At 36.8% G+C, this 18,992-nt stretch overlaps 1 protein-coding gene across 6 annotated transcripts; it reads right to left on the reverse strand.

Moving 5' to 3' along the window:
* Positions 1-4,525: 4,525 nt before the first annotated feature.
* Positions 4,526-12,077, reverse strand: LOC131315968 (auxin response factor 3). 6 transcript variants are annotated; one of them, XM_058345229.1, is made up of 12 exons: positions 11,927-12,077; positions 11,361-11,683; positions 10,579-10,635; positions 9,544-9,723; positions 9,312-9,396; positions 9,072-9,162; positions 8,840-9,004; positions 6,840-6,959; positions 6,693-6,768; positions 6,291-6,453; positions 5,090-6,201; positions 4,526-4,774 (listed from the first exon to the last, which is right to left on the reverse strand). In XM_058345229.1, exons 2-11 carry the CDS (start codon positions 11,655-11,657, stop codon positions 5,309-5,311), a joined length of 2,127 nt encoding a protein of 708 aa, XP_058201212.1. In that variant the 5' UTR covers positions 11,658-11,683; positions 11,927-12,077; the 3' UTR covers positions 4,526-4,774; positions 5,090-5,308. The 6 variants fall into 6 exon arrangements, with proteins under 6 accessions (XP_058201212.1, XP_058201213.1, XP_058201208.1 ...); XM_058345230.1 differs by having other exon boundaries at positions 4,526-4,787; XM_058345225.1 differs by having other exon boundaries at positions 9,544-9,726.
* Positions 12,078-18,992: the final 6,915 nt, after the last annotated feature.

The raw sequence follows: 18,992 nt of genomic DNA on the forward strand, positions 1-18,992 counted from the left end.
ATTAGTCCAATGGATTGACAATAGTAAATCTGTAAATGTGTATTAAAGGGCGTAAAAAGTACACAGAAATACATATTTTCTTTATCTTCTACTGTGTTTATCGTCAGCTCAATAAGCTGACAATAGCAAGACCGATTGTTTATAACCGTTTTTGGCACTAAATTTTGGGTAAACGTTGGAATGTCATTTAATTAAATATTAATTAAATTGGGATTATTTTTTATGAGTTTTCAGGCTAATTGTTAATGAACCACATTAATTTTATTATCTGGTGTGCAGCGAGATACACTTAAGGCTATGTGTGAAACATATGGAAAAGAAAAGAAAGGGAAAAAAAATGGAGGAAAATAGAAGAGAAAAATTATTATTCACTGAACTTAAATTTTTTTTTTTCTCTTTTTCTCCCAACTAAACAATAGAAAGAAATTTTTTTTATTTTTTTTCTTTTCTTTTCCACAAGTTCCAAACAAACCCTAAATAATTTTCCTTTGAGGTTGATTTATTCGGAGATGTGCACGCATGAAAATAATAGAGGTTGGCCTGGGCATGTTTAGTGGCCCACTAGTGACTGTTGGTCATATCCTTTTTCGTTGGATTATACAGTAATAAGATAAAAAAGTGCCATGGGTCAGCAAAGTGAGACACTTGGCTCATTTTGAAGGAGTCGGCAGTTGTTTTGCTGGAATGGAATTTCGCCTATAAATATAAGTTTTGCAAGGTGGAAAAAACGGGGTCCTCGCACCCATCAAAGCCCCAGCACTTCTCAAACCTTAACTTTCCAGCAAAGTTTAATTATCTTTTATTTTCAGTCAATTCCAATCCATTTACTATTTTACTTTCACAAGCGATTCGGATTTTTATTGCCAACTTTATTATTTCGATATAATAAAATTCTTCTTGTTATACTTTTTCTTACACGGTTGAAAATTTTAAGTCCACTTCGTTGTGACAAATCACGAACCTTTTTGTGACCTCACCCTTTAGGTCACATGCAATCGCATTATATACGAAATCAGATCGAGACACACACGCCTACAACCGTTGGACAAAAACAAGTCCTGGCACGCCCACGCTCATACCGCACACGCCTATGTGGCGGAAAAGTGGGAAACACTTATATAAATCGATAGGGACATTGGCAAGGGAGAACTAAAGACAAACTTAAACTTTGTCAATATATGCACATGCACAAACTGGCTGCTCTAAAAAAAAAATTTACCATGATTTTGTTAATTTTTGTGTTGAATGGAAATTGGGAACTTCCCTGACAAAATGGAGTCATGATTTGGATAGGTATGATTAAAATAAGAGATTAAATTTTTTTCACCATAGGTAAACTCTAAGTTTTCACCACATTATTATGGGGCCCACCTTACATTTATTGTAGTAATCGGAACCGTTCATCTTGTAAGACTAGGAGAGTAGTATACCCACGCAAAAAATCAAATTAAATTAAACATCGATAGGCATATCAAAAATTGAATTTTGATTTATAAAATAGAGGGTCATGGATAGTTGAACTTTAAAAACACAGATCGTCCATCTTACAAACCAAAATTCAGTTTTTGATATATTATATACCTATCAATATCCGCTCAAGCTAATTTTTTTTTTTTTTTGCGTAAATATACTATTCTGCATGTCTTGCAAGATAAACGGTTTAGATTACCACATTACATGCACGGTAGGATCCACAAATGCAAGTTGTAGAAACTTGAGATTTTCCACCTATGGCGGAGAGAATTTAATCTCTTAAAATAAATCTAATGCTTGTGATATAGTACTAGCCCATAATTTGACCCTCTCTTTAAGTCTTATCTTGCCACGTTACTAACTTCACCAACTCTACATCTCGTCGTTCAGTGGTAAGGAGTTGGCGCCTTTTTGGCAAATGGAGCGGAGTGCCATTGGTGCCTCCTTTATACTCACATGCACATAAGCAAGGTTCGATTTCCGTAAGTACTCATTCCCCTCCCCAAGTCCCCCGGGTTAGATTAGGTTTAACTCATGATATATATAATAATAATAATAAACACACACTCTGACTTTTACTTGGCCCATTCACTGATTTTTTATTTTTTTTTGAACAGGCCCATTTACTGAGATGGGGCTTCAATCCATATCCATTCTTTTTTCTTTTTCTTTTTTTATCCGCCTCTATACCCATTCAGATATACCCAATTTATTAGAGGATTTTCTCTTCCATAAGAAGCGTACGCCCTAGCGGGGCAAAAGTAAAACCCTTTCCAAAACCCTATATGAGATCAATATCATGGGAAGGGGAGGTGGAGGCCGGGGAGGCGGTGGTGGCTTCGGCGGAGGAGGAGGCAGTGGTGGCTTCCGCGGAGGAGGCAGTGGTGGCAAACAACTACAGTCTCTCTCCACCAGAGACGGCAAGAGCGAGACAAATCATAAAAGCAGCGGCGATGAAACCCTAACCAGAAACGCTGCCGCTATTTCGGCATCAAGGTCTAGAGGAAATTCTCACTTCAGTGGTGGGCATAGCGAGTCCGAAGCAACCGACGATATCAAAAGCGATCAAGACTTGGCCTTAGCAGCAGAATATGCCTTGCAATATGGGAATTGTTGGGACTTCGTGTAAAGGAGGATCACTTATTCAAATCCCGAGGCTTAGCAATTCAATGACATATTTTCCATATGGTTCATTTTAGATGAAATAAGGGTTTCTTATATGGTTCTCAACCATGTTTTCACGGATCCGTAAGTATATTTTTCTCCATTATTTAAGGACTAAATAACCCTAACTAAGCATTGTAGGCCAGGGAAGGCATTTGTATTTTGCAACTTATGTATTACGTACTCTCTATCCCAGTTAATTAGTAGCAACTCTTAAAACCGGAAAAATAACCCCACTTCAATATACCACGTAAACCGTAGCAATATCCTCATGGAGAGTGAGGAATTATACGTAAACTCATGGTATTCAATTTTGGAGTACCAAACCGTTGCAAACTTTTTGTTTGATAACCGATGCATGAAGTTACATGCACCTCGACTCCCTCAAGTTAACGACCAATAAAACCTTGGTGGCTCCTGGGTACTGAGTGAATTTATCAAATCTAGTCCAAATAGATGTGAAGAGAGACTAGAGTTGTGGAGTTGGAAATATTAAGCTGAATGCGGATGGATGCTGATGGATGCTGGTATGACTCGAATGGAGTAGGTGAGTTTGGAGGTTTATTCAAAAACCATTTGGGAGATTGGATCATGGGATACTATGGCAAGAGAAGCTTTAAATCGAGCTTGGAGGAACTATGGAGCATACACAAGGGACTGGAAATCATACTAGAAAGGAAGCTGGAAAATGTGAAGATCGAATTAGATTCACTCGTAGCGGTGGACCTCGTCACGGAAGGAAACTCAGGCAATCATCCACAGAGTGTGCTGATCAATGAAAGCTCATTTCTTACTGGCTCAGACTAACTCTACAATTGGGCATATCCCCCGTTCGGCTAATCAATACACTGACCACCTTGCTAGGTTGGGAGCTTAACACACGGAAGACCTTGTGTTTGTTATGATATGCCCATCGCGATGAGAGAATTTGTAATTAGAGATAGCCTAAATATCAGGCAAGTGCTAGATTAGGTTGTGAGCTCTTATGCTCAGTTGCCCAAAACTTTGGTTGCACTCTTAATGTGGTACTCTATTCCTTAAGTTTTATTGAATTTCCGTTGGACCCAAAAAAAAGAGAGTTGTGGAGTTGGTACTTGGACTGAATATGAAGTTTAGACCCAAAACCACTGATCATATGTACCCTAACTCCAGGAAATCATGGATCCTCCGTCATTTTCAACAGCTTTTTTTTTTCCCCTGAAAAGACTTCTTGAAACAGCTTCTGCACTCAGATTGTGGTGGAGTGATGCGATAAGGCGAAAAAAATTAGTAAAAAGAAAAAGAAACTACGCAGAATTCAACGTTAGTTTCCTATTTAGATTGGAGGTTCATAAAATATCAATGATGAGATAGCCCAAGTCCCAAGCAGGAATCGGAGATTACCCAAACCAAATGAACCAACTTAGCGAACAGATGAACAAGAAGAGGGTAAAGCCAGATCAGTGAAACCAAATGAACCAACTTAGCGAACAGATGAACAAGAAGTGGGTAAAGCCAGATCAGTGAAACAATTGTCGCTCAGACAGAGGACAAACAACATTAGCGCAAATTAAAACGAAATCTAAGGCATCATTTCAAATCCTCGAGGCAAGAATATCAAAATACGCAGCAATCTATCAAACAAGTATTGGGCAACGTAAATTTTCGCTCAAAAAAGCATTCCCATTTCCCAGTGTCCATACTAAAGTGTATCGTGTTGGTTTAAGCAGTCGTTAACCGAGTAAAGATTACTACGAGAAAGTTACTTAAGAACCAAAAAGAAGGCATACTTCCGAATCTACACACCAAGTAGGTAGAAATCCATCAAGCAAGCAAAGGCCAATAATTTCAGGTACAGAATATGCACAGATTGAATATTGGCTAAAAAAAGCATCTCCGAGCTCTGAGGTGGATAGACAAATAACTGTTTCATTATGTCTAAGCAGTTTGTTTACCAAGTTAAGACTACTGTCAGAAAATCATAGGAAATCAACTACAATTTTTCTCACCCATAGAGTACAATTTTTCTTACCCATAGAGGAGAGTTAAGCCACAACTCACAAGCATAGTTACAAGATCTATTCATAGGCTGAGAAATTCTACACAGTACCAAGCTGATCTTCCAACAATTCACTACCGGAAAACATCACCGTGTTTCCTGCAAAACATAGCTGAGAATACTTCAAAATAAGGATTGAAAGCAAAAGGAAACACACGCTTCAGTTTCTAGCTCAAAGGCATGACAATCCAGATGCTTTAGTTCACTTGCTAATTATTTGCTTAATAGTGGAGGCTCATTTGCTTATTGCTCATTAGTAAGAAAATACTGCAGTGAGAAATAAGCAATTGGTTGCCTAACAAGTGGGCTTTCTCCATGCTTTTTTATTTCGCTTATTCTTTATAAACAAGCAATCAAACCAAAAGGGTCCGGAGTACAGTGCAAATTACAGAAATTTAAAAGAAAGGTACTTACTGCGAAACAAAATCGTCAACCAGCAACGAATCATCCTCGCAATCCTCGTGAACAAGTTATAACAATTCACCAAACCAGTCAAAACCCTCTTTCAAATCCCTAGTTACCAACTACTGCTTCGAAATCAGATCACTGAGCCTATGAAGTTGGGGAGTTCATTTGCCATTGCAACAACTCTCTCCCCATTTTCAAGTTCTTATAGTACAACACAAAAACAAACTACAATGCAATATCAAGAAGGGTGTCTCTAATGGCATAGAGGTCGCTTACTTTAGTACAACTGCTCCCAACTATCTTACTCACCGGAGGAGGCTTCGGAAGCAAACGCTCCTCACAAGACGAAACTTGATTGGGACTGAAATCATTACTTACGGCATTTCTTTCCTCGGTTAAGGGAAAACCAAACAGTCTGCAGCTACTTTTACAAGCCATGACTAAATCTTGATTGCCCTTATATGATGAATGAGTTGTGAAAGTAGAACATGAGATACCCAGTTGATTATTACGTTCTTTCAGATGACCATCCGAATCAACACCTTGAGGGTATTCCTTCCTAGATGATGTGAGGTTCCCACCATCTTTCACGGACCTAGAGGACGAAACCTGGTTGCCAAACTCATTATTATCCGCTAGATTAATATGGAATGTTGTCGGAATGCGGTTTTGCTGGAACATTAGCACAGAAGAAGGCGATGACACCTGTAATGGTTGGGCAGAGGGGCTGTGGTAAGTATTACAACCCTGCATTAGGCGAGACCATCCATTCCAAGAGGTTGAAGCTCGAACACAATCAGTGATTCCTTGCGCCATGTTTGAATGTACCGTGTTAGCAAAGAGGCCTCTTCCAGACCCTGAAACTGTTTCTTGACCTTGCAAGACCTTATTGAATCTAAGCGATTCACCAAAGCCTGTGGTTTCAAAGGAAATTGCAGAATTTCCTGTTGCCGATATCCTTGAATTATCAGAAAAAGGAGTGCACCTCCTTATTTCTGATGGGTGATGACTCTGAACATCAACACCATCGTAAGGTGATATCAAACCCATCATTTCTTGACCTTGCAAGACCTTCCGGAACCTCAAAGATTCCCCAAAGTCCGACACTCCTGTCCCATCTGAACAATGTAAAATAGGAGGTTAATATCTACAAACTAAAAAATCAAAGACAATTTATGAACAAAACATCTCTAGGAAAACGCAGGACCTCTGGGAACCAGAAAATCTGGTTTTGTTGAAGGCAAACCCATCCTTGCCCTCTTCATACCAGGTGCCATCAAGCTGCCGGATGCAGAAACTGAACCAGTTGGCTCAATTTCCCATGGAGAGACCCTGTTATGTCGGATAGTGTCTAGATCATCCCACCTTACCTGCCGAAGTGGGTTAATAATCACCAGGTGCTTGATCATCAAAGTACAAGACGAAGTGGCTAGCTTGATTAAGGTGTCATATTATCTTCACCATTTTTGCAAATTTTATAGCACAGGACGGGCTGTGACTCAACACAAATGCCTATTTCACAATGTCAAACATTGCTCAAGAAAATGCACATCCTGACCAAAACCTTTTGCATGCAAATACATAAAGAACCACCAAGACAAATGCATACCAATAGGGACCTCCACTTTGAGCCACACCATCTAACAGGATCAAAGTCACTAACCCCAGTAATCAGGCCAGTATACCTGCCAGAAATGCTCTACATTAGAATTTGATAATTCATCCTTTTGGATGCTGCAACCAGAACAGTACTGACCTTCTCTCAGCTGCATCTTCTGCTTCAAAACGCATCTTAAACCTCATTCCAACAGTGTAAGAATGAGCAAGGCTCTTTGAGAATTTACAGAATGGTATTATGAACTCAGATGAGCTAGCCCTACAAAATGCAGTAGAATTTCCGAGGCAAGGTTAGGACGGGAGAAGAGATAACCAAATCACACACCCATAATTCTTTTACATCAGATGTCAGAGGAGTAAGTGTACATATTATAAAGAAAAGAGGCAAGTACAAATCAAATAAAAAACTCCGACAAATTAGCATGTCAACTTTAGGAGCAAAGAAAGGCGAAGTGAAAATTTGGAGAATATGTAGAGGACCTAGAAGTTAATTAGTTGATATAGCTGACAAAATTAACTAAAGCTTTAATCTTGGTCAATTTTATATAACTAATCTCCATTCTCCAAGACTGAATCACTTCTTAAGTAGTCAAACTAGCAAGCGTGGCAGCATTTGCAGATGAGACTTAAGCACTATAACTACAAACCTTTGGTACTTATAAAAAAAAAACCCTTTGGTCATCAATCTAGTCCATCATGTGAAACAGATGCACAATAGAGGTTTCCGCTGTGGCACCAATATCTCCACACAAGTAAAACTAGAATTTGACATTTGGCTATACTTGAAACAATTAAAGAGCAACAGGAAATATTCATGATAGAAAGTTCTAAAATTGCACATAACAGTTTAGACATTAGAGGGTCAACGATGTCCCAACATTGTTTCAATACTTCACATTGGTAATCTCGCAATTTAAGAGAACACGTGTACTAGCACGGAATGAAAGAAATATGTCTTAAAATGATAATCAATAAGGTATCATCGAAACATTATAGCTTCATTGTTTGATTGCTAATGCAGAAAATTTTTGGGAAAGTTAACTTTCAAACTCAACTATGAAGAGAAAACCATTCACTTTGTTTAGTTTGAAGTTTTGAGAATTTTTTTTGAGGTAATGACTTAAGTGGTAATGAGTTGAGAGAGATAGATAGAGAAACTTATTGAGAACCGCGCAGAGAGTAAAAATATTTATCAAAACATGTAAAAGAACAAAGTGATAGATGTGCATGCTAAAAGTGGATCAAAGTTTACAGAAGGCTATCCGTACAAAACTCATCAAAATCAACAGTAAATTGTTAAAAACGTGAACTTATTACATAACTATCTAGCCTTTTCTCAAATCTTTGATTCAGAAACAACTTGTTAGTTGTTGCATATTCTCAGTAAATCCATCTAGCGAGTATGCACATACATATAATACCCAAATACTTGTACACGTATAGAAGGTCAATATCGCAGTGGTTTGCAGTCCCTTTCAGTACTGAGCAACACGGTTTTCCATCAAAATGAGCCAATAGATAAGTGACATTCATAGTTGGTCAGTCCCCCACATCACTGCTTCTCGCTTTTCATGAATGTGTCTCCTCCTCTACTATTGCATTATTTGCCCCAATGATGACCTTTCTGGTCTCATCTGTAATCAAATTGTACAAAGAATATGGAAGTTTCATCCTTAATCCCTTATCTCGGATTAGAAATGCCTGGGTGGGGATCAAAGAGGGGGATCTCTTTACCTCCTATGTCTACCCCCTGTCAAGCATGCTCCCCAAACATGAACTATGTACTGGGTCGTACTCTTGGAAAGATAGAATATAACCGCGTGAGCAAAACATTAAGTTACAAATGTAGCTCCCGAGGATCGACCACTATTCTAATATAGTAAGTTGGAGAAATGTTGTTCATTGGAGCACCGGAGTGCAGGGGCTGTTCCCAACCTTGAAGTTATAGTCTTGAACTGAGACTTCCAAACGAGAAAGACCAAAAAAACACTCAAAATCATCACAAAATCTGACACAGTGCTGAATCAAAATGAATAGTACATTAAGATCAGCTGCATCAAATGAATGCCATATCTGACCACACAGAGTTGTCATTAACAACAATCAAACCTCTACTGGAAAACATTTCACTTAGGATACCTTGGATTGTAGCAAACATTGAACATGCGACACGTAGATATAGCATTGACCACAACACTGATACTGCCGACATTCAACTTCTGGCTAGAGAGAGCTGTAAAGGGAGAATCACTTTTGACTTGAGCAGCTCTTCGGATTCCCAATCGCAATTCTCCATCACCAGCCCTGCCACAGATTAATGTAAGCATCTAAATAGCAATTCTTATTTCTATTCAGATTGAGAATTTTCTACCTTAGAAAGAGCACAGCATCTCCAGAGAGAAGCTTCTTCTTATTGACAAATCCACTCCAACCAGTAGTAAGCAGGTGCCTTCGAGGCTGACCTGCTCAGACAGAAAAAGTAGATGAGAAAGTTGGAAAATCAAAACCAATCTGCATAATTTACATAACAAGTCAAATGCCTATTGTTCCACTCAAAGAAAATTCATCGTCAACAGATGAAGCATATGAGATTTATGATATTGTAACGGACCCCGGTAGATATGCCGGAACCTCCACTCCGTTCCATGTAAATCTTTTGCAACAAGCTCTTGTGAAGGCCTTTGTTGCTTATAGTCCTACAGAGAAAAATAACTGGAAAACTAAGGATCGTAAAGCATAGAAGAAACTGAGCATGCAGATTTCTGTGTACATGTTCAGGTTATATGAATAAACTGGATTCAAACGAAAAAACAAAAAAAAGAGAAAGTAAAGAGTAAAATTACCAGGGGAGGGAAGCAATCCTCCGCAGCCCGACGAGGGACAGAGAAACCTCCATGTGTGCTAGTATCAGAAGCAGTGAGGGTCTTGCAGAACATGTGGGGTGTGGTAGACTTCGCAACACTTTCAATGTCATCTTCTTCACTTTCTGCATCAATTTCCCCTTTTCTCCATTTCTGCTCAATCTGCTTCATGCAGTAAATTGAGATATAAAACATATTTAACCCCAAAAGGTTTCAAATTACTCATCAACAAACCACAAAAAAGTGTACCCTGCTAAAGTGAATACAAAGAAAAACCACTCCAGAATATCTTTGGGCTCATTTGGTTATTTAAATGGCCCTTTCCTAGAAAAACTGTACTTCAGGTTTCATTCTTTCGGTAAATACACTAGTTTTCACTCTCCTACATCATGTACAGCAATCGGAGAAAGCATATTCTAATTAGAAGGCAGATAATTTATTCACTATCCCATAATCCTAACCAAATGATACTTCCCAAAAGGCCATCTCCAATTCTTGCTCTCTTTTCCCATCAAATTTGAGTATATAATATATATTACTTTAAAGGTTGATATGACATGAAATCTCCAACGGTTCAAGATCAAAATCTGTTGAAAAATTCCCAACGGCTACCCCAAGAAGCCAATTTTCATAAGTTCTTTAGAAAAAACTGAATGCTCCAATCTTCATTGTTTAAAATACTCCCATGTCATTGCATATTTTCAAGCTCAACTGCAAAAGTTTCTCTAAAAAAATTTGGTGAAATATTTGTCTCACCAAACGATGAATTCATACCCAAACTCCTCCCAGACACCCGTAAATCGCTGTCAATGAACACCAACTTGGTATACTTTCTTCAAGTTGTCTATTTCCTGGTATGATGAAAATCAGGTACTACCATGACTAATACCACTTTACATCTTCCTTGCATTGATCAAAGAGACTCCAGTCCATAGTGCTGAAAGGCAGAGTCATGCACACACAAACACCGCATATATCCAAAGATTCTGCACAAAAACATATTTTACCACAACTCACCTGCATATCAGGAATTAGGGAAACTTGGGCATAAACGTCATCAGTGGCCGCCTCCGCCTACCCACAAAACAGATTATTTCATAACAAATCCAAAATTAGCAAAACTGTCCAAACAGGAAAATCCAAGTAGAATCCATCAATCCAAACTCTCAAACCCGAAAAACAACAACATTCAGATTGTATCTCTACCGCATTATTTTCCGAAAAAAATGTAACGGTGCATAATAACTTCATTATTAACGTACATTCTGTTTATTTTCTAGTGTAACCACACGGCGGCATGAAGATTTGAAAAAGATTGGCCTTTTCCATTTCAGCTTAAAATACCAGTGTGCCAAACACTGGCCCACTTGCCGACACCCAATTCAAGTAAAATAGGAACACAAAAGTACTAACCCTGCATTATATTATGTATGTTAAGAGTATCTCCAAGCTCCAGCCCTTAACCTTTTCCTCAAACACAGAATTTGAGTAAAACCACCTTAAAACCAACTCCACTCCGCGACTCAAACTTGTATTAAAGGGAACTTCACTCAATTTTTTACTCAAATCTAGGGAGACTGAAACCATAACTCCAAAATTTAGAAGGTTGTTTCGTGCCTCTCAAATTTACAACTATTCTCAAATCGAGGGGGACTCAAATTTTTATTCAAACCATTAAGGAGAATTTACTCAAATTTATGCTTAGATTTGAGTTTGCTCGTCAGGGTGTTTCGTACCAAAACGAAGCTTTTACTAAAATACGAATAACCATAATAAAATTTATGCAATTGCATACTCACATGGAGCTTGACATCGAGAACACGACAGAAGACGTGAGGAGGGAGGTCGTACGCCGCGGCCGGAGACTCGGAGACGCGTTCCAGGTGGCCTTGCGGGAAGTAAACCACCACGCTCCCTTTCTTCGGCAGGGATATGAGGGGCCCAGCACACGCGTGCCACAGCTCCAGGCACACGTGCGAAGACGACGAACCTATCGCCAAACCAGCAGCAGCAACAGAGGAGGAAGGAGAAGTAGAATCGAACGACGCGGTCTCATCGCCGTCGTGAGCGGCGTTGAGATCGATCAGTCCACACATCTGCTCCGGGGAAGGAAAAAAAAGCCCTAGGACAGGAATAAGAAAAGTGAAAGTGAAACAGAATTGAGAGCTCTGGTGTGATATAGATATAGAAGATGTAGAGAGAGAGAGAGAGAGAGAGAGAGAGAGCCTGCAATTCACTCTCTCTCTTAAAAAAAGAAACGAGTAAAATGCTACTGCTACTGCTACTACTTTCTCTCTCTTGATTTGTAGGAATCAAATCACGCTTTGGCGTATATACATATGTGTGTTGTGTATGTAGCTCTTACCTGCAAGCTGCAGCGGCTGCAGAAGCAGCAGCGCTGCGACTGCTGGGTGGAGGGAACAGCTACTGCTTTGATGCGTGACAGAGTGAAGAGAGAGAGAGAGAGAGAGAGAGAGATTGTGTGTGTGGTGGTTAAATTGGAAGAGATATCGATGGTATTTTGGCAGTAGTCTATGTCATATATTCCCAGTGTATAAACAATTTTTTAAAGTATTATTTGGATACAACTGTGTCTAAAACCATTTTCAATCCCTTTTCGCTTAACTTTTTTTTAAAGTTAATATTTTGTTTTTATTTAAATTTTTTTTACGCTTGTTTGTTTTGCTCCAATTTTTTTTTGACTTTTTGATTCGTCTTAACGAAATTAATTCGGAAAAGTAAAAAAATATTTATTTTACCTTAATATTTTGATCAATGACCACTTTTAAGCGCTTAAAAGTGATCCTTATTGACGCAAAACTAAAAATTTTTAAAAAATTCAAATACAGACAAAATAAGAAAAAATTCAAAAAGCCTAGAGAAACCCAGCCGTCTCCAGTATTCTTTTTTGAATGTTCCCAAATGTTGTCATTTTCTAAAAGTGAAAATAATAATTGGATAAATCACAAAAGATCTCAATTCTTATTTTGGAGAAAATTTAAATTTTTTAAAAAAGTAAATTATTTTTAAAATTTTATTTTGTTGACCGGACAAGTACGAAGTAGTAGTAGTTTTTTTGAACCGGAGATGTTGTAAAAGCATACGTAGATGATCCTCAAACAGAAGCCATGGGCTCCCTTTGTTTCCGGGCGGATGTCTATTCTGTCCCCTTCCCATTCAACAGATCTTGCTTATGTCCTTTACCGCAACAAGTTGCTCAATTATTTTTTATTGCATTTTTTTTTTTAATCCGCAATTTTTTATTGAACCTTTCTTATTGGCATCGACCAATAGCATAGCATACCGATGGCTGCCAATGGACACATGGGGTTGACTTCGGATTTCGCATAGATGGTCCAAGTCGTTCAATAATATTATTTATTTTTTTAAAATGAGTGGATTTTTTGAAAAATCAGCTCAATCTGACATGTGTAAGTGTTCGATCCAATCTTGTATTTTTTCATTCAGATTTTGGATCCTGAAAACTGAATTGAAAAAAAATATTGGATTGAGCACTTATACATGTCGGATTGAGCTGATTTTTCAAGACCCTACTGGTTTTTTTAAATATATTGATGCTATGTTTGAATGAGGTTTTAAGAAATTTTTGAGAAATTTCTTGGGGTTATGAGTGGAGAGAAAAATGAGAGTAATGATTGAAGGTATGGGTAATGAGTGGAGAGAGATAGAGAAAAAAATGAGAATAATGTTTGGAAATAGGGATAATAAGTAAAGAGTAATGATTGGAAGTGGGGGTAATGAATATTTTTTGAGTTGTAAATTTATTTTCAAAAAGGGAAACGAACAATGTATGAACGGTTCGGATCACCTATGCGAGACCCGGAGTGAGCACTGCATGCCCGTCAGGACCCCATCGGTATGGGGTGCGTCGGTCCCATTAGCTTTACTGTTTTTTTATAGAACTTGATTTCTACACTCCTTTAATTGATGAAAACACTCTTTTTTTTTGTCTTTTAATGGTTGAATTTACAAAATAGTTCATGCATGCACATATTTTTTCCAAAATTTTAGGGACTATTTTGTAAATTCAATCGCTAAAAGACAAAAAAAAAAGAGTTTGCATCAATTAGGGGAGTGTATAAATCAATTTCATTTTTTAATTTATCCATTCTTGTAAACTTTTTTTCCTTCTTCGTTTTGTGTTTTTTTCTCAATTTTTTTTTAAGATTTGCAATATATTTTTAAGATTTTTTATCTGTCTCAAAGAGAGGAATTTAAAACGTACAAAATTATGGTCAAAAGCAAAAAAAAGAAAACACTAAAGATGAAAAACTACCAAACAATAGTATTTTTGTCTAAAGTGTAGTCTTATATGATTTTTTTCCAAAATTAGTTCACATTTTCTATAATTTTTAGATTTTTCTCATCAAGATGATCAATTAATCCCAAATATTATGACGAAAAGCTCAACAAAAAATTACGAAAAATAAAAAATACTGAAAAACGTTTAGAGAAAAAAAAATTGCAAGAACGGAAGCAAATTAAAAGACCCCAACTATGGGTACACAATTTGGTGTACAATAACTAATATTCACCGGATTGAATGCAATCTATTTCACGGGTTTCAAACTAATAATCGAAGCAATTTAATTTTTAATACATTATTTTAAGGGTTTTACCAAAAACCAGTTCTTTCAGATATCGGTGGACTTCATCAATTCAAGGACAACAATTGATCAAACCCTTGTCGATATTCATATGAACTTATTTTTTACAAGGACACCTAAAAGCATATTTTGAAGAAACTTTGACAGTTTTGATCATTCTTGTGAGACCTTAGGGGGTCCCACACAAGCCGGTGTACTCCAAATGATGTAAGCATAGTTTCTTTTGTAAACAAAAAACTATAGTGGTTAAACTCTATATAAAAATGTTACTGTGATTTTGATATAAGAATCTTTTTTATTATTAGATATTCATTCAAGTTTGTGCAATACTAACAATTTGTCAGGAAAAAATTGTAATTCTAGAAAGTTACTCCTACTAGCAGTAAAGAGTGTTCGGCTCACCTACACAAAACTCGATTGATTATTATTTATTTTTTTCAAAGACGGATCATTTACGATTAGAAATTGTATATACAAAAAAATCTAGGCCCTCAAATAAAAGAATGATGATGTTTCACTCCCCTTTTCATGAGGATTTTTTTTGGTTTTTTTTTTTCAATCGAATTGGGAGATCATTTACAACAAATCACGAAACATTACATTAATTGTGAGAGTTCACGATATAACCAGGCCCAACAACTCAATCAATACAAGAAATAAACTCAACATACGAAACAAATAAAGAAAGAAAGGACGAGAGCCCTCTTGGGAAAGAATACTAGAAAGATTCAAACTTGTGACCTCTTAATGAGATACAAGAACCCTGACCAGCTAAGCTAGTCCCAGTTGAGTTTGTTTTTTTTTGTTCTTATTTATCCAATTTTTTGTGCAAAATCTGAAGGTTCGAAGAAGGGTAGATCAAGAACTTTGCAAAAGTGTTAAGGACACTAGTGTAACTGCTCATAATAAAGAAACGAAAAGTAATTTTTTTGGGGGTGAAAAGAAATATGCAAACATTATAACCCTTTCGTACATTTATAATCACTATATTGTGCAGGAAAAAATAACTCAAATAACTTAAAAAGTGGTACTCTACTACTCCTTCATAAACATTTTCTCGGCTTCACACCGCATAATTTCTTATTTTATTCATTTTCTAACCCAAAAACCACCAAATTTTGTTAGTATTTCTCTCTCTTTGTTGTTATCATGAGAAGCTAGGGGTTCTATGTGCAATGATAAATCTTCAATGAATTGTGTGTACTTCCAAGGATAACTGTTTTTGGCTATTTGAATTGAAAGGCTCCTCTAGCTACCCTCCCCCCTCCTAATCCCCCCCCCCCAAAGCAATTAATAGCCCATTAAAAGAGCAAGTACATTAAAAGAGCAAAATAGACATTTCTAATTACTTTACTTAATAAATACACCAAAATAGAGCTGCACCAGGTTCTGTATATAGGGAGGTATTTTTCCTCCATGAACAGTAGTTAGCTTAATCTACCGAAGAACTGTTCACAATGAATTCATTAAAATATTGTTTCCTTTTCTCTCTCCTCCTTACCACTCCCTATCTCCATGTATATTATTTTTGAATACTTAAAGAATAGAGAGAAAATTATATAGATGCTGCTGTGGTGTGGAAGGTAAAAGTGAGTAGGTAAAATGAAAATGTGTACTGTTCATCCGCATTTTTTACTATGCACTGATAAACTTGCTCTAAATACTACGAAAGTAAAATCAAATAATAAATAAATTTTAGTATTATTACAGTATTTTAGATTGAGTTATCTTTTTTGAAGTTTTTCCTAACTTTTCATCGAGTATTTGGCACATTTTTTTTTGTTATTTTCTCTCTCTTAATATATCAAGTACATCTCATTTTTGTAAAGGAAAGGAAGCCAATAAATTTGAGAGCTTGTACAAACTATGGATTGAGAGCCGATCCTATCCGGTTCGGAATTTAAGGGAGATTTTTTAAAGTAATAAGTGAAGAGAGATAGTTAAAAAAAATTTATTGAAAATTGGGTCCTGAAATTTTAAGATACTAAAATGAACAAGGCCGTAGATTAAAATCCCATGCAAATGACCCGGTTCAGCCTAAAGGGGAATGGTCCATGGCCAAAAGCCCTAATAAATGGAATCGTTTGAGACACTGTGAATTGATCACGTTTGATAGTCCATTTGACCTTTATCCACGTAGTATTTGGAAGTGAAAGGGTATTTATGTCAATATAAGGAAGGTATGGACAAACGTGTCACGGTACCAGTGGCGATCAAAAGGGTTAGGTCTTTATCAAAGCCATCATCAATTGCAAAGAACCCAAAACAGAGGCCTACTTTTCTGTTTTTTTTTTTTTTAATCATCAAACAGAGGCCTACTAGATAGGATTTCGTAGACCGTAGGCTGACAACCCGGGAAAACCGGGTTTCCAACATGTCCAATTGCCTACGGGCCTATGGCTCGGTCTATGCTTTCACTCTTCTCTTGTTTCGTCAAAATAAGCTTTAAGCCACGCGCTTCTTGAGAGCGTTCGAGTTACAGGACTGATAAACGATTCGGACGAGCTGACCAGTTCGTTAATTATTCGAGTTTGATTTGAAATACTAATGTAACGCCTCGATTTTTCAAATATACTTAGAGACATTAAATATTAACATAAGAAAAAGTTTGTTTTATTAAAGACTAAAACAGATAATTCAACATAAAAAATTGTTTATTATCGAATGTGGAAATACTAAATTTGACTGTGGTATTGAATTTGACAAAATTCAGAGCTGACTTCTAAACTTGATACGGATTCCAAGCTTACTCTGGCTCGGTCTCTATCTCTGAATAGTACTACCTTCCTTCAGGTCCTGTGTTTCCTCTTGGTTTTCAGCAAAATCTGACACGGATACCAGACAATCCGTGCCTGAGTAAAATAGTTCACCCCGTAGTATAATCCAACTCAACTACCCCCCTTACGTTATAGCTAGTAGGTGACCATATATTATCAATGCAGAAAAGTAAAATAGAAGTAGCACACTAAACTTATTCATTAGTGTCCAATAGTCTAACAACAAGGGAAAGTTTGTCATGTCCAGACTATAGCTAGAGTTTGCCTACCTTAATTACCACATCAAAATTACCACTGGATTCCCGCTAGTTCTATCATCACAAAACATCATTGGACCATCCGTCGGGTTTTATCAACACAAAACATCACTGGACTACCTGCCAGATTTTATCATTGCAAAACATCAATGGACTATTCACCAGGTTTTATCAACACAAAACATCTATGGACTACCCACCAGATTTTATCTAAATATCACTGGACTACCCGCCAAGTTTTAAATCATCATTGGACTACCCGCCAGTTTCAAATCACATTACTAGACTACCCGCCAGTTTCAAATCACTTCACACAATCCTCCTGCAAGCAATCTCTAACATCATAAAACTTTCTAATTTATCCATTACCTAGCACCGTCTAAGTGAATTCTATTTGCATACAATCTCATGTCTCTAGGGTCCAATCTAACATATAAGTCAATAGTCAGAGCAATACACAAATAATCACAATTATAATTGAAATAAATAATAAGTGTAGAAATCACGTAACTTTTTGAGAATGGGTCGTTGCCCGTTATCTTGTATGGCCAAGAAGTTAATAATAATACAAGAAACTTTATCTAATTATTACAAAGGAAATAATAATAATAATAATAATAATAATAATAAGTTTATTCAATTAGTAGTAAGCCTAGGCTTATTTTTATGAATTTAGATTGATTAATAACTAATTTAAAGAAATTAAATAGATAAAATATTAGAATAATTAACATGCTCTTAATAGGAGTCCTACAATCCTATACAATGTGATCGAATGTCAAAAATCGGGTTCGAAGGGTCACGAGATTATTTTAAATAAAGATATTACCAAAAATTACCGAAAGTAAAATAATTAGGTGATAAATAATCTAATAAATAAATTATGTTGAGGTTAACGAGGTTTTTATCTTAGGAGTGTAAAGAGTCTAAAAAAATTATTCGGGCATTAATAACATGGTTTATAATGTCGCAAAGTTGTTTCGATTGAAAACTTTGTAAAATAAATAATAAATAGATAATTAAATAAAAAATTTTGATTTTAACAAGATATTATCTTTGAGGCGCGAGGAGTCTAGGAAAAATAGTTCAGGTGTCAAAAATGTTGTTCGTAAGGTCGCAAAGTCGTTTCGAATCATTTTTAATTAAATTGTTCGGAGTTTGCGAAGGGAGTTCCAGCTGCAAGGTTTGACTGGTCAAGCCGCATGATTTGACTGGTCAAATCTTGTGGTCCGATAGAAAAAGACTAGACCTTGCGCTCCGAAGGTTGCGGCCGCAAGGTTTAGTGCATAATCGATTTTTTTTTTGTTTCGCGATGGTTTTGATACATGGGTCCAGTTGGGGCATAGTGTTAAGCTTAAAAACACTTAAATATACTTAGAGAAGGGTTTGATAGGATTATAATACCTTGGTTTGATCGAATTGATTCAAAAACCAAAACTTTGTTTTTGGAGAAGATGATTTCGGGTTCTTTGATCGGGGGACCTTGGGATCGAATTGAGGCTTGCTTGGGGATGGTTTGGGTTATAGGAAGTGATCGGTATGGTTGAATTGGATTTTGGTTGGGTCTAGGCACAAAACCCACTTTTTTCACTCTAACTTTTTCTCTTTAAAACTCCTTGGATTAGAGCTTCAATTGGCCACGGCTTTCTCTTGATTCTTACTCAGTGGAGTGTGGAGAGGGTAGCAGTGTGCTCGTGGGTCGAAATGGTAGGGTATTTATATAAGAATTTTGAAGAAGGTGATAAGATCAAATTTAATGAAGTTGGGTT

The sequence above is a fragment of the Rhododendron vialii genome, chromosome 2a (assembly GCF_030253575.1).
Source record: "Rhododendron vialii isolate Sample 1 chromosome 2a, ASM3025357v1".
Classification (NCBI taxonomy): Eukaryota; Viridiplantae; Streptophyta; class Magnoliopsida; order Ericales; family Ericaceae; genus Rhododendron; species Rhododendron vialii.

Bases quoted from the DNA above. Each gene is read 5' to 3' on its own strand.
- LOC131315968 (XM_058345225.1), bottom strand. From the start codon at position 11,657: ATGTGTGGACTGATCGATCTCAACGCCGCTCACGACGGCGATGAGACC. The intron at 9,005-9,071 runs GTAGAAAATTCT...AATCTGTGGCAG, and splicing joins GATGCTGTGCTCTTTCTAAG to GGCTGGTGATGGAGAATTGC. The intron at 6,769-6,839 runs GTCAGTACTGTT...CATTTCTGGCAG, and splicing joins GAAGATGCAGCTGAGAGAAG to GTATACTGGCCTGATTACTG.